Source organism: Salmo trutta, chromosome 1 (assembly GCF_901001165.1).
Source record: "Salmo trutta chromosome 1, fSalTru1.1, whole genome shotgun sequence".
NCBI lineage: Eukaryota > Metazoa > Chordata > Actinopteri > Salmoniformes > Salmonidae > Salmo > Salmo trutta.
The window spans coordinates 23,119,987-23,134,026 of record NC_042957.1 but is presented as its reverse complement, the minus strand read 5'-3'; the positions used below and the strand labels follow the sequence as shown (position 1 = coordinate 23,134,026).

At 42.3% G+C, this 14,040-nt stretch overlaps 1 protein-coding gene across 2 annotated transcripts; it reads left to right on the top strand.

The window, feature by feature from the left end:
- The first annotated feature begins 2,413 nt into the window (after positions 1-2,413).
- LOC115189472 (phospholipase ABHD3) lies at positions 2,414-10,777 on the top strand. Of its 2 annotated transcripts, none has more exons than XM_029748185.1 (9): positions 2,414-2,628; positions 3,911-4,071; positions 4,220-4,402; positions 4,627-4,672; positions 4,941-5,053; positions 5,250-5,423; positions 5,587-5,635; positions 5,766-5,931; positions 8,313-10,777. In XM_029748185.1, exons 1-9 carry the CDS (start codon positions 2,614-2,616, stop codon positions 8,516-8,518), a joined length of 1,113 nt encoding a protein of 370 aa, XP_029604045.1. In that variant the 5' UTR covers positions 2,414-2,613; the 3' UTR covers positions 8,519-10,777. The 2 variants fall into 2 exon arrangements, with proteins under 2 accessions (XP_029604045.1, XP_029603978.1); XM_029748118.1 differs by having other exon boundaries at positions 2,414-3,360.
- Positions 10,778-14,040: the final 3,263 nt, after the last annotated feature.

The window sequence follows — 14,040 nt, the reverse complement described above, 5'->3', positions numbered from 1 at the left end:
GACTCTCTCCCTACGTTTAAAGTGCATGCCGCCACCTACTGTGCTGGAATGTACGATCAATCAGGATCTTCCCAATTCTGTACTACCATGAAAATAAAATTCTAAACCAAATAAATCGCTAATTTCACCCAGAAGCACCAGCCCCGACAGTAGGTCTACTTACTACAGATACATCCATGTCAGATCCATCAGTCTGACAGTAGGTCTACTTACTACAGGTACATCCATGTCAGATCCATCAGTCTGACAGTAGGTTAACTTACTACAGGTACATCCATGTCAAATCCATCAGTCTGACAGTAGGTTAACTTACTACAGGTACATCCATGTCAGATCCATCAGTCTGACAGTAGGTCTACTTACTACAGGTACATCCATGTAAGATCCATCAGTCTGACAGTAGGTCTACTTACTACAGGTACATCCATGTAAGATCCATCAGTCTGACAGTAGGTTAACTTACTACAGGTACATCCATGTCAGATCCATCAGTCTGACAGTAGGTCTACTTACTACAGGTACATCCATGTCAGATCCATCAGTCTGACAGTAGGTTAACTTACTACAGGTACATCCATGTCAAATCCATCAGTCTGACAGTAGGTTAACTTACTACAGGTACATCCATGTCAGATCCATCAGTCTGACAGTAGGTCTACTTACTACAGGTACATCCATGTAAGATCCATCAGTCTGACAGTAGGTCTACTTACTACAGGTACATCCATGTCAGATCCATCAGTCTGACAGTAGGTTAACTTACTACAGGTACATCCATGTCAGATCCATCAGTCTGACAGTAGGTCTACTTACTACAGGTACATCCATGTCAGATCCATCAGTCTGACAGTAGGTTAACTTACTACAGGTACATCCATGTCAAATCCATCAGTCTGACAGTAGGTCTACTTACTACAGGTACATCCATGTCAGATCCATCAGTCTGACAGTAGGTTAACTTACTACAGGTACATCCATGTCAGATCCATCAGTCTGACAGTAGGTCTACTTACTACAGGTACATCCATGTCAGATCCATCAGTCTGACAGTAGGTTAACTTACTACAGGTACATCCATGTCAGATCCATCAGTCTGACAGTAGGTCTACTTACTACAGGTACATCCATGTCAGATCCATCAGTCTGACAGTAGGTCTACTTACTACAGGTACATCCATGTCAGATCCATCAGTCTGACAGTAGGTCCACTTACTACAGGTACATCCATGTCAGATCCATCAGTCTGACAGTAGGTCCACTTACTACAGGTACATCCATGTAAGATCCTTCAGTCCGCACTGTATTTCTAACAATCTGTTTACGGCATCTGCATATGATTCATCATGACTGATCCTGTATCTCTGAGCCTCTCTAGCCTCTCTCTGTACCTGGCATTCACCAAATGCTGCAGTGTTCTCCCCCACTATTCAGCATTTAACCTTCACATTGCTTCCACTTTCACTGTAATCATGTGCTCCTTCACACTTGGCACATCTTTTCTTTCCTTTACACTGAGCAGCTACATGTCCCATTCTTTGGCATTTAAAACACTGCAGTGCATATGGGACAAATTATCTAACACTGCAACTAAGGAATCCTATCTGACTTTCTCAAATCTCAGCATCTCTAATATGCTTTCAATTCTTTGACCCTCTTTCTTACTGATCAACCTTTTGGCCCAATCACTCTGCCTCCACTCACATTTTCTTCAATATCATCTGTGGACATAGATATTGAGACCCCAGTGATGACTCTCCTCAATCTAGCATACGCACCAGGGACATGGCTTTTAGTCACCTTCCCATTAAGCTTTTCCATTTTCAGAATCTTCTCTTGTTGAGCCTGGCTACCAAACAATATTAACAATCTACCATTTCCAATGAACCAAGCTAATTTCACTTCACCTACTTTTCTCTACGGCATTAGTTAGTCAGATAGGGTGTAAGTGAGGCCCTGTGGTCTCATCAAACACTATCACCCCTTTCCACTCCAACACATCATTACTCTTGCTTCCTACCTTGGCCCTTATGCTTTCTTTACTAGACGCTCCACTGCTTTCTGTGTCATGATCTCTCTTCTTCCTGCCTTTCCACTACAGACCATTCACGTCCTTGAACCTCATCCTACCGCTCCATACCATCAACAGACACCCATATTGTTCTCAATCCAGCACAGCTGTTGCTTCACCAACTTTTTCTCCATTTCGTCCTCACTACTCGCTGCCATTTCCAACCTCTCGTCCCAATCGCCTCCTCTCCTCAATTATCTTTGACCTTTTTCAAAAGGAGGCAAGAGAGGACTGAGGAAAGAAAGCGCAGTAGTTGAGTAGTCTAATTGAGAAAAGGTCTGTCTCTCAATCCCCATCCCACCCCAGCCCAACAGTTGGAGATATTGCATTGGCTGGCTAACTGCTGAGCTGCAACGTAATGCCAAAGAAGAAGAACGGATGAGTCGACTAGGGCAGAGGTATAAAATAACGGTGCCGACCCGGAACTGAGTTGTTGCTTTTTATTCGACGGATTGATTCAATAAAAATAAAAACGAAATCGTTGCAGAATAACCACGTTTGACACGAATAGAGGAGAAGATAACACCCGAAAGGCGCATCTTTAGATGTTTCTTGTCAAGGCAGGTTTACGGACAGCTATATTACTTGGAGGGTGCCCTAGCGACATTAGCTAGCTAGGCTATGTAACTGTTAGAGTGACGCCGACTGATTGTATGTTATTGTTAACGTTTAATGTTTTTGTTTTGTGTATTCGTCCACGATTTGCGTTTACTGGGCGTTTTGAGCGAGTTTCTCTGGATGTGTGCTATACCAACGAGGTTTTCCCCCAGGATCATCTTGCCAAAACAGGCCAGAGTTGCTACTTTTTTTCAATTTTTTTTTGCGGTCAGTAGACTATCAGTGTTTGAGAATCTCCACCTAACTTCCTCACTTTTGATTGACGCTTGAAACATTGTTGACCTTCTGTCACAAGCTGCTAAAACGCGGACCCGGTTACTTTGTAACCTGAAGGGCATCTCATTGATAAGAAACAGTACGTTTTTGTTCTGTAACTGCTGTGACAACGTTTCACTTTGATATTTTTTTTACTAGGCTTAACTATTTTTATTAATAGGCACTCTGTAGCTAGAAAGATTCTAAACGCCCTCGGACCTCTGTACGTTGACATCCTGCCTCCGCAAATCCCCCCTGACGAGTGTGAGTTTGCATCCGTGTGTCATCACAGCACTGTCATGCTGCTGTCTCACTCCGACCTATGGAAAGTGTGTTTGGAGAACATCTACAGACCCTGCACGGTGGTCCTCGCCACCATCACAGCTGCCCTGTACTACCTCTGGGGCCGTGAGGGCCAGGTCAGTCGCTCGGCCAGAGACTAGCTGCCTTCGGGGTACCGTCTCCTGGCTTTGAGGGCATGTGCCTCTGAGCTCCGTCTCATTTAACCTCTAGTATTTTACTCTTGAGTGCTTCATACCTCTATCTGCAGGCACTTGCATTATGTCCATCCCTCACCTTAGTTTTTAGAGCAGGTTGTAGGAACCAAATAAGTTAGCACCCAATATTGTATAGATCTTGGACTTGATAGGCCTATGGGATATAAATTAGGCCTGCACTCTGTAAGATATGCTATCATCCACTGTTCCACGGTATTGCTATCACCTTTTACTCATATGTAGATTTTGTTCCATTGCCCAACAACTACAGCTCGCAGAATATATGTCCCACAGTGTGTCATTGTCTGTTTGGTTGCCTCTGCTTATTCCTCTGCTTATCCAATTCCATCTTCTCTTTCATTCTCCCTCTGTCTCTCTCACACCCACACTTAAGCCTGTGCACACCTTTTAGTCCCTTATGCTTAAACACACACATGCTCACATACCCATGTCCTCTCTCTCTCACCCTCAGACACCGGTCCTGGTGTGTAGCGATGCATTCCGTGTGTTCCTACAGAGGCACTGTCCCGTGGTGGCTGAGCCCTTCAGCCCTACTCCCTGGTGCTGGGGCGGCCGGCTGCAGACACTGGTCAGAGTGCTCATCAAGTCCAGCCCCCAGGTCGACTACAGGAAGTAAAACAACCCAGAACCCACAACTTCCTTCCCTCCTCTCTACCTATAACCTCTCTAGTCATCTGCATACTGGGCCAACCTACTGTATACCATTTGAAACGGTATCCGGTTAAAAGACTAACCCTCCGTTCTCCTCCACTATCCTCAGTGAGTTGATCAGGACAGCTGACGGAGGTCAGATCTCTCTGGACTGGGTAGATAACGGGGACAGCGCTGCCTACCCAGAATGCTACTCTCGTCCCACAGTGCTCATCCTGCCGGGCCTCACAGGGAACAGTCGTCAGACCTACGTCCTCCACGCCGTCAGCCAAGCCACTCGCCGCGGATACAGGTCAGCCTGAGGCCATGACCTTTCACTTTACCTGTCATGCTATATGGAATCCTTGGTTTAATCTGGAATAGGTTCTTGTTGGTTTTGGATTGGACTAGATTGGTTTAACAGTGCAGTATGGTAGCTTGACTGTCATCTGGAGTTGAGAAACACTGACATGAGGCTCTTTGTCACTGTGCTGAGGTTTGGAATCTGAGATGAGATCTTTCTCTCTGTTTTCCCAGATGTGTGGTCTTCAACAATAGAGGGTTTGGAGGAGAAGAACTACTGGTAAATTTAGGGAATGCCTTTTAAGTGCACTATCATGCATATTCCACCAGGGTCTGCCACAATGCAATTTTGCAAGCAGTTTGATATGACATTATACTACTGTTCAAAGCTTACATTGCATACAAACATCAATAATGTAACATATGGTCTGTGCAGCGCTTGAGCCTAGTAGTCTCATCCACATGTCAGCCCGTGTTTTCTCTCCCAGTAAACTCTGATGATCCCAGTCCTGCCCCAGTAACCTACCCCCCCCTCCCCTCTCCCCCAGACCCCAGTGACCTTCTGTGCGGCGGACACCTCGGACCTGGAGCGGGTGGTCCTCCATGTCAGGGAACTCTTCCCACAAGCCCCTCTGCTGGGCACTGGCGTGTCTCTGGGAGGGTAAGTGCTTAGAAAAAAAGGAAAATACATAGTTATAACTGCTTAAGTCTGTTCATAGTGCATTTTGTGGCTAATATTTTTTTTTCTCCCTCTCTATACACTCTTCTTTCTCCCATCTTCTATCCTTCTCTTGTCTTTCTCTACCGCTCCTCTCCTGTCTTCTCCCTCACTCCTCCTATTCCCGACTGTATCCCAGCATGCTCTTGTTGAACTACCTGGCTCGTAAGGGTAGTGATGCAGGGCTTGTTGCCGGCCTCACAATGTCTGTCAGCTGGGACACGCTGGAGTCCTGTGCCTCGCTGGAACAACCAATCAACCGCCTGATCTTCAACCGACACCTCGCCAGCAACCTGTGCCAAGCCATTAACAGGTAAGACTGATTTGTTGTTTAGTTGTTGTGGTATCCATGTACGTGTTGCTGTGAATGTTGTTGCAATGGTTATTGGCCTTTCAAAATGGAACAAGACCTGTCATTACTAGCCTTGGTGTGATTGCAACCCAAATATCTGTCTGTCTCTCTCGCGTTCTCTCAGACACAGGAAGATGTTGGAAACTGTGGTGGATGTGGACCATGTACTAAAGGTAAGAACCAGTTTCATATGGTTTATCTGAGGTTCCATATCGTTGTGTGTAGAATGAGTGTATTAGTTGTGCGCTGGTGCCCTTTTTGTGATCTAACTCTCCCTACGCTCCTGTGTGTTTACCCTCTCAGGCACGTACTATCCGGGAGTTTGACGAGCGCTACACGTCGGTCATGTTTGGCTATAAGTCCTGTCTGGACTACTACCAAGAGGCCAGCCCAAACTACAAGCTTCCCAGGACAACAGTGCCCATTCTCTGCCTCAATGCGGCCGACGACCCCTTCTCCCCCAAACATGGTGGGTACTGCCTGGGTCAGAGGGAGACGGGATAGGGCCTGGGGTATAGATGGTTCTTATTTAGATTTTGGAAGCAGCCCTCAACGTTTATCATATATACAATGTATGTGGACACCCCTTCAAGTTAGTGGATTTGGCTATTTCAGCCACACCCGTTGCTGACAGGTGTATAAAATCGAGAACACAGCCATGCAATCTCCATAGACAAACATTGGCAGTAGAATGGCCTTACTGAAGAGCTCAGTGACTTTCAACGTGGCACTGTCATAGGATGCCACCTTTCCAATAAGTCAGTTTGTCAAATTTCTGCCCTGCTAGAGCTGCCCCGGTCAACTGTAAGTGCTGTTATTTTCACAGAACGGGACCGCCAAGTGCTGAAGCGTGTAGCCTGTAAAAATCATCTGTCCTCGGTTACAACACTCACTGCAAAGTTTCAAACTGCCTCTGGAAGCAATGTCAGCATAAGCTGTTCGTTGGGAGCTTCATGAAATGAGTTTTCCCGTGCACAAAGCGAGTTCCATACAGAAATTATTTGTCAAGATCAGTGTGAAAGAACTTGACTGGCCTGCACAGAGCCCTGACCTCAACCCCATCGAACACCTTTGGGATGAATTGGAATTCCGATTGCGAGCCAGGCCTAATCGCCCAACATCAGTGCCCGACCTCACTAATGCTCTTGTGACTGAATGAGCAAGTGTCTGCATACTTTTGGTCATGTAGTGTATATACTGAACAAATATATAAACACAACATTCAACAATTTATACGATTTTACAGTTCATATGGGGACATCAGACAATTGATAGAAATTCATTAGGCCCTAATTGATGGATTTCGCATGACTGAGAATACAGATATGCATCTGTTAGTCACAGATACCTTAAATGAAATGGGCCTCACAATGGGCCTCAGGATCTCATCACGGTATTTCTGTGCATTCAAATTGCCATTGATAAAATGCAATTGTGTTTGTTGTCCGTACCTTATGTCTGCCCATACCATAACCCCCCCTCCACCATGGGGCACTCTGTTCACAACGTTGACATTAGCAAACCGCTCACCCACACAACGCCATACACGTGGTCTGCGGTTGTGAGGCCGGTTGGATGTATGGCGGCTTATGGTATAGAAATTATGTCAAGAACAGCTCAAAAAAGCAAAGAGAAACAGCCCATCATTACTTGAAGACATGAAGGTCAGTCAATCTGGAACATTTCAAGAACTTTCAAAGTTTTTTCAAGTGCAGTCGCAAAAAGTGCTATGATGAAACGGCTCTCATGAGGACCGCCACAGGAAAGGAAGACCAGATTACCTCTGCTGCAGAGGATAAATTCATTAGAGTTAACTGCACCTCAGATTGCAGCCCAAATAAATGCTTCACAGGGTTCAAGTAAGAGACATATCTCAACATCAGCTGCTCAGAGGAGACTGCGTGAATCAGGCCTTCATGGTCGAATTGCTGCAAAGAAGCCACTACTAAAAGACACCAATAAGAAGAAACTTACTTGGGCCAAGAAACACGAGCAATGGACATTAGACCGGTGGAATTCTGTCCTTTGGTCTGGAGTCCAAATTTGAGATTTTTGGTTCCAACCACTGTGTCTTTGTGAGACGCAGAGTAGGTGAACGGATGATCTCCGCATGTATGGTTCCCACCGTGAAGCATGGAGGAGGTGGTGTAGGGGTGCTTTGCTGGTGACACTGTTTGTGATTTATTTAGAATTCAAGGCACACTTAACCATCATGGCTACCACGGCATTCTGCAGCGATACGCCATCCCATCTGCTTTGCGCTCAGTGGGACTATCATTTGTTTTCCAACAGGACAATGACCCAACAGAACTCCAGGCTGTGTAAGGGCTATTTCACCAAGAAGGAGAGTGATGGCGTGCTGCATCAGATGACCTGGCCTCAATAATCACCCAACCTCAACCTAATTGAGATGGTTTGGGATGAGTTGGACCGCAGAGTGAAGGAAAAGCAGCCAACAAGTGCTCAGCATATGTGGCAACTCCTTCAAGGCTGTTGGAAAATCATTCCAGGTGAAGCTGGTTGAGAGAATGCCAAGAGTGCAAAGCTGTCATCAATGCAAAGTGTGGCAACTTTGAAGAATCTCAAATATACATTTTGATTTGTTTAACACTTTTTTTTGGTTACTACATGATGATTCCATATGTGTTATTTCATAGTTTTGATATCTTCACTATTATTCTACAATGTAGAAAGTAGTACAAATTAAGAAAAACCCTTGAATGAGTAGGCTGTGTCCAAACTTTTGACTGGTACTGTGTGTGTGATCAATTGTTGGTCTTCATCTTAATACTTCAAACTGAAATTTTCCTCCTTCTGTCTCACTCCCTTTCTCTTCTTCTCTCTCTTCAGCTCTCCCGGTGGCCCTAGCCAAGCGCCTGCCTAACGTAGCGCTGTTGGTGACGTCCCACGGCGGACATATAGGCTACCTGGAGGGCCTTTACCCGCGTGGGGAGGGCTACATGGACCGCCTGTTCGGCCAGTTCATTCAGGCAGCCTTCGATCACCCTGGGGACCTGAAAGGGGCCTGCAGCATCAAGGAAGATCTTCTGGATTGACCTCAGACACCCTGGTCATGTGATTAGGTCCTGATTGTTCTGGGACTGACCGATTAACCTCACCGGCACAACCACCCTCTCTTCTTTTTCATCTCAGGTGCTTATCCGTCGACCAATCAGACAGAGCTTAATGCAATAGACACTCTGACATCATGTAGGTAGGGACTTACAGACTGATGCCTTATATTACTACACACAGAATGAGAATATCTGGTCTTAAAACCAGTAACACTTCATAAGTTTAGTGTTTCAAATTACTTACTGTTGAAATTAATCTGGCACACAAGCCGTCACCCTATTCTCCGAGGGTGTCTCAGGGTGAGTGGGCTATGCAAAATGACACATCCATTTCACCACACACTGTACAGGTTACACACTTGTACATGTGTGAAACAAGACAAATATAAGCACCCCCTATTTTACTTTTTGAATTTCACCCTTACTATTTCCTATGTCATAATAAATCACATTGGCTCAGACGATGTAAACAAGGACATGAATAGATCAATCACATTCAGTCTTCAAAAAGACAAGAAAGGGAAACGATCATTTAAAATATTTCCCCTTGAACTGATGTTTAATTATGACTAAAGCAACTGATTATGTTTGAAGGATATACTTATCTTATCGCACAACACACAAATACTGGAAAAACTTGAATGGAAAGTTAATCTTTTAATCTTGTTTTTAAGCTACTTGGGTTTTATTCTCATATATATGGTTATGTGATTGTAATAGTGGTTAGCATACACAAGAAAATACATGGAAATGTCTTTGTATAACCTACTGCAGTTAATAATTCTTTATCATGTTGGTCAAGTAACTTTCAATTTAGGAGATAATTGAAATTCCAGTTAAGTTGAAGTGCAATTTATTTTCAGTTAGGATTTTTTTCATTGAATTGGAATTTTGATTCACATCCAGATTTGTCTGAACTGAAATTGAATTTTGACCTCATCTGATTCCACCACAAAGAGAACAGATAAAATATTTTGAACATGAAGGAATGTTGTTATAAAATATACACGGTATGTATTACGTATCTGTGTAAAGGCTATATCGGAGAATGTATAAAATGCAAGCTGTCTAAGACTTGCCTTAGCGTTGGTCGTATCTCAGGCCGGACAGTGTGTTTGACAAAGTAATATTTTTATCATCAAAAGTGTTGGCGATTGTTTTTGACTTTGTTGCAACATCCAAACCCAAGTTGTGAAGTCTATGATGAAGTTTTTCACAATTCCATTTCAAAACAATCTGGGGTTTCCCACACATTCCACAACATAGCTTAGTCCTGTATACATTTATGTGCATGATATGACCCAGAAAATCTATATCTTTATTTGTCTATAAAGTAGTGTACACATTAGGCTAGACATGCTAAAGTAAAGGAGCGCAAATTGCTATCAGAAATGTCTGCTGGCTGTCCTCTCTTGGTTTACAAATACAAGTGTAAAACCCCTGATTGTTTAATTTGGACCAGTACCGCTATGCTATTTTAAATCCAGCCTGTTTGATAATTATTGTGATTTTTGGTTGTTTATTTGATTTGCAGTATTTTTTTCAATGGAGGATGCAAACACAAAGCTCTGAGATGCCGTGTAAGCTCTGACCTTTCCCAAGGACTAAACTATTTATTTCAGTGTGGGTACCAGGGTGTGTGATAACTCAGTGGTTTAAACCTAGGGAAAGCTCACATTTGACTTTATTTCTTAGTTTTGGACGATTGTCTCCCGCTTTGACTTGTTTGAAATTTGCACACAATTGTAAAAGTTTGAGTAAATCTGTTTTATGATTATGGACTATGTTATACAAAATGTCTTGTGGTTATGTAACAGTTATCGGTAATATTGCATAATGCGTGGCATGACAATGGATAAACTATGTCTGTTTGTCTATCTTGCACTGAGTCACTGACTAAAGCAGTTACGGTTAAACAGGAAGATGATGTGATGTTGTTTTTATGATGCTGCCATGACGATCACCAGCAGTACCCTCCTCTCCCATCACCACCCTATTAACTCTTATACTTGTGTTATTACTCAGTAATAACATCCGCTGGCATAAGACTGCCTGGACCTTGGGAGGAAGGCCCAACATACACTGACTGACCACTATACCTGCTGCACTGCAACGATAATGTGATGGCAATAATAATCTATTGTAACTTTTTTGTGACCTTCCATTGTCCTTTTCTGTTGTTACCGTTCCACTAATTTAAATATTTGATCTGTATTCCTTAATAAAAACACAAACAGTTGTTGTTTCTGTCGGTATTCAGTCATAAGGGTCTTTCTCAGGTAAAGAGGATGTTAATGATTAATTTCCTAGACATATCTAACTTTATCTTAATCACTGCTGTAATTATCTCAAATCAGAGCAGTAATTCACCTTAGTTTGTTTGGTTGTCTTTATTGTACCACTTTGCAGGGGCGAAAATCTGATATCAACTTTGAAGGGGACAATTACATTACATTTTCTCAAGAGCAATTCCTGAGGGGGACACCAAAAGTAGTGCTGTAACACATAGCCTACGTTTAATATGGTAAATGTATATTGAGGAACCAAAGAAATAAGGTGTTTGCCGTACTCCTACCTACCGGTACCCAAAACTACACAACTAATCACAACAGCAATACCATTGCCTTTAACAAATCTTAGTTCAGTCACCAGTTTAAGTTGAGAGTGGGGGTATCCATGGCATTTTCCAATTATGTTCCTATTTTACAAGTAAAAAAAATTGAGAACCTTTCATAATGTTGCCAAACAAAGACTCAACAAACTTACCTGAGACTCTCTGTCCCTGCATATCTGTCCCCAACTCTGCTGTCTGTGTGCCATCTGTTGCCTGCTCTGCCTAATGACATCATTGTGAAACATTTCCATTAGAATTTCATTTCTTTCTTATGAACATTTTATCAACTAGTCTTTGAGATATTAGGCTACTAGGGTTCTTACTTTGCGTTTTGGTGTACTGAAAAATACTCCGATGTCTGTCTTTTTTTCTGCCATTTTTCTACCTGGTTGGCTACACACACAGTATGTAGGTTATTTACAGTAGGAGATGGGCTTCTATCATCTTATCTTCTATCATTCTATATGGGCTTCGATCTAAAAGGTAGCTAGCAAGAGTCGACAGCTGTATGAGTTCACCATTTACACAACATATGCTGCAACCTTTTGTAATTTTAATCGTTTGTTTCATATTGGCTGGCTTCTAACAATAGCTGAATTTGCAAAGCTAGCGAGCACCAATTCAGTGGTGTTTGCTATAATCTTTGCTACCCGGGTTAAATAAAGGTGAAATAAAATATATAATTAAAAGTTCCCTTGCGACAATTTAGCTTTTGCAACGAGACCATTAAATATATTTAAAACAATGGTATAAGAGAGTGTAGTTCTGTTCAGTTTATCGCTAACCTTATCACAGGGACTTTGAAGCACTAACTTACATGCATGCTGATCTTGGAATAAATTGACGATGGCAAAGATTCCATCTTTGACGACGCCACATAAATGGAATAGGTACTAGCTAGCTTAATAGTTAATATTTGCGCGCTAGCTCTGCATATTCAGCTAGTGTGTGTGCGCGATTGACTGGATTAACCTCACGTCAGTTACGTGCATTGAGTGCCTTTCAGACAGTAGATACGACCTCTACGTTACCTCGCAAGCTAAGGAACTGGCAGTGGATCAAACCATTGTGAGGCAAAGGGTGGGGGGGTCGCAATCTTTTGAAACTTAAAAACAAGCTATTAAGTGTCTATAATCAGCACAATTGCTTTCATTGCGTATTATTAATACTATTTAAATTACATAGTTATGTTTCAGTGATATATTGGGGGGGACAAATCATATTTCTCCCAGGATGGGGGGGTCGTGTCCCCCCCGTCCCCCCCGGGATTTCCGCCCCTGCCACTGTGTCGGTCTCGGTGGAAAAACTAATAACAGTTATTGTTGGTGCTCCAGGTCTAAACCTCTCATCTTGCCGCCATACTCAGGTTATTAATGTAGTTACATGTAGAAATTGAGGACCACCTGGAACCTCATCTACTGTTTGCCCCCCCCCCCCCCAATATCTACATCAAATGGGTATCAATAATTAACTTAAGACAATAAAAATCCCCACCCACAATGTGAACCCTTCAGCCTCATTTAGATTACTTTAATGATGCTGGGCTGGAAAAGATCCAATGGCTGCACAGTGGCTTTGTGTGGAAAAACAGCACCTGATAAAGTAGGGGGAGATTTTTCCACCTCTTGTTTTCCTCTCGGCATAAATCTAATCTGTTTATTGTACGATAAACACACATTTCTGCTGGTTGAAACTGGTGGTTGAAAGTCACTTGTGGGGTTTTTTGTAATGTGCTGTAACTTTGACTCTTACTTTTCTATTACTCCCATCTTTAAAACCTGCTCTGGCACATTTTAGTGCTGATACAATGTGGGTATTAATCTCTGTCTTAGCCCACATGAAAAAACACTACAATTTACTATAGAATACTACAGTGCTTACTATAGAATTGTATAGTAAACTGTACAGTGGTATGCTGTAGAATAATATACTACACACCATAGGTTTCCATGGGGGATGGGGGACAATCATTTATTAATTAAATAATAACTCCCTGGAGGTCAGGGATCTCCCAGATAGCTTTAGAACAGGTCATAGGCAATGGCAAAATGTGTAGAATTGCAAGAAATTAGCTTTAAAGGTCGACTTTGGAAACAAACATATTTCCATTCCTCTTTCTCAGTAGCCAGTTCGTTAGCTAAACTAGCCACTTGTAGCTAGCCAGTAACTCCTCCAGTATGTGTTGGCGTCATTTCACTGGATTTGTTTTTGATGGACGCTGAGAACGGTAAGCACTGTCCAGTGTTTACAGATTTCTTTAAAATATTACCTATAATTAATTACAATATGAGTGAAATAGTTTTCCTTAAAAAACATTTTAGTTAAAACTGTTTTTTGGTATTTGTTTCATTAGTCCATTGTTGATATAGTCCTTAAATGTTTTGCTTGTCAGCAATCAAATTTTAAAGATGTATAACTTTCAAAATACAGAAATACAGCTGGTATGATACATTTTGCATCACATAAGGCTGCATTTTGCATCATACCGGCTGTATTTCTCTATTGTGAAAGTTGTATATCTTGAAAACTTGATTGCTGACATGCAAAAAAGATGTGGAACTATATCAACAATGGACCAATTAAACAAACATCAAGTATATTTATTGTGTAAAGTACTTAAGGAAAAATACTTTTTGGGGTATCTGTACTTTACTTTACTATTTTTCTTCATTACAACTTTTACCTTTACTTCACTACATTCCTAAAGAAAATAATATACTTTTTACTCCGTACATTGTCCCTAACACCCAAAAGTATTTGTTACATTTTGAATACTTAACAGGTCAATAAAATGTTTCAATTCACACACTTATCAAGAGAACATCCCTGGTCCTCCCTACTGCCCCTGATCTGGCAGACTCACTAAACACAAACGCTTCGTTTGTCAGTT

Coding starts and splice junctions, on each gene's coding strand:
- LOC115189472 (XM_029748118.1), top strand. CDS start 3,241: ATGCTGCTGTCTCACTCCGACCTATGGAAAGTGTGTTTGGAGAACATC. Junction 4,072..4,219: donor CCCCAGGTCGACTACAGGAA/GTAAAACAACCC, acceptor CACTATCCTCAG/TGAGTTGATCAGGACAGCTG. Junction 5,636..5,765: donor ATGTGGACCATGTACTAAAG/GTAAGAACCAGT, acceptor TTACCCTCTCAG/GCACGTACTATCCGGGAGTT.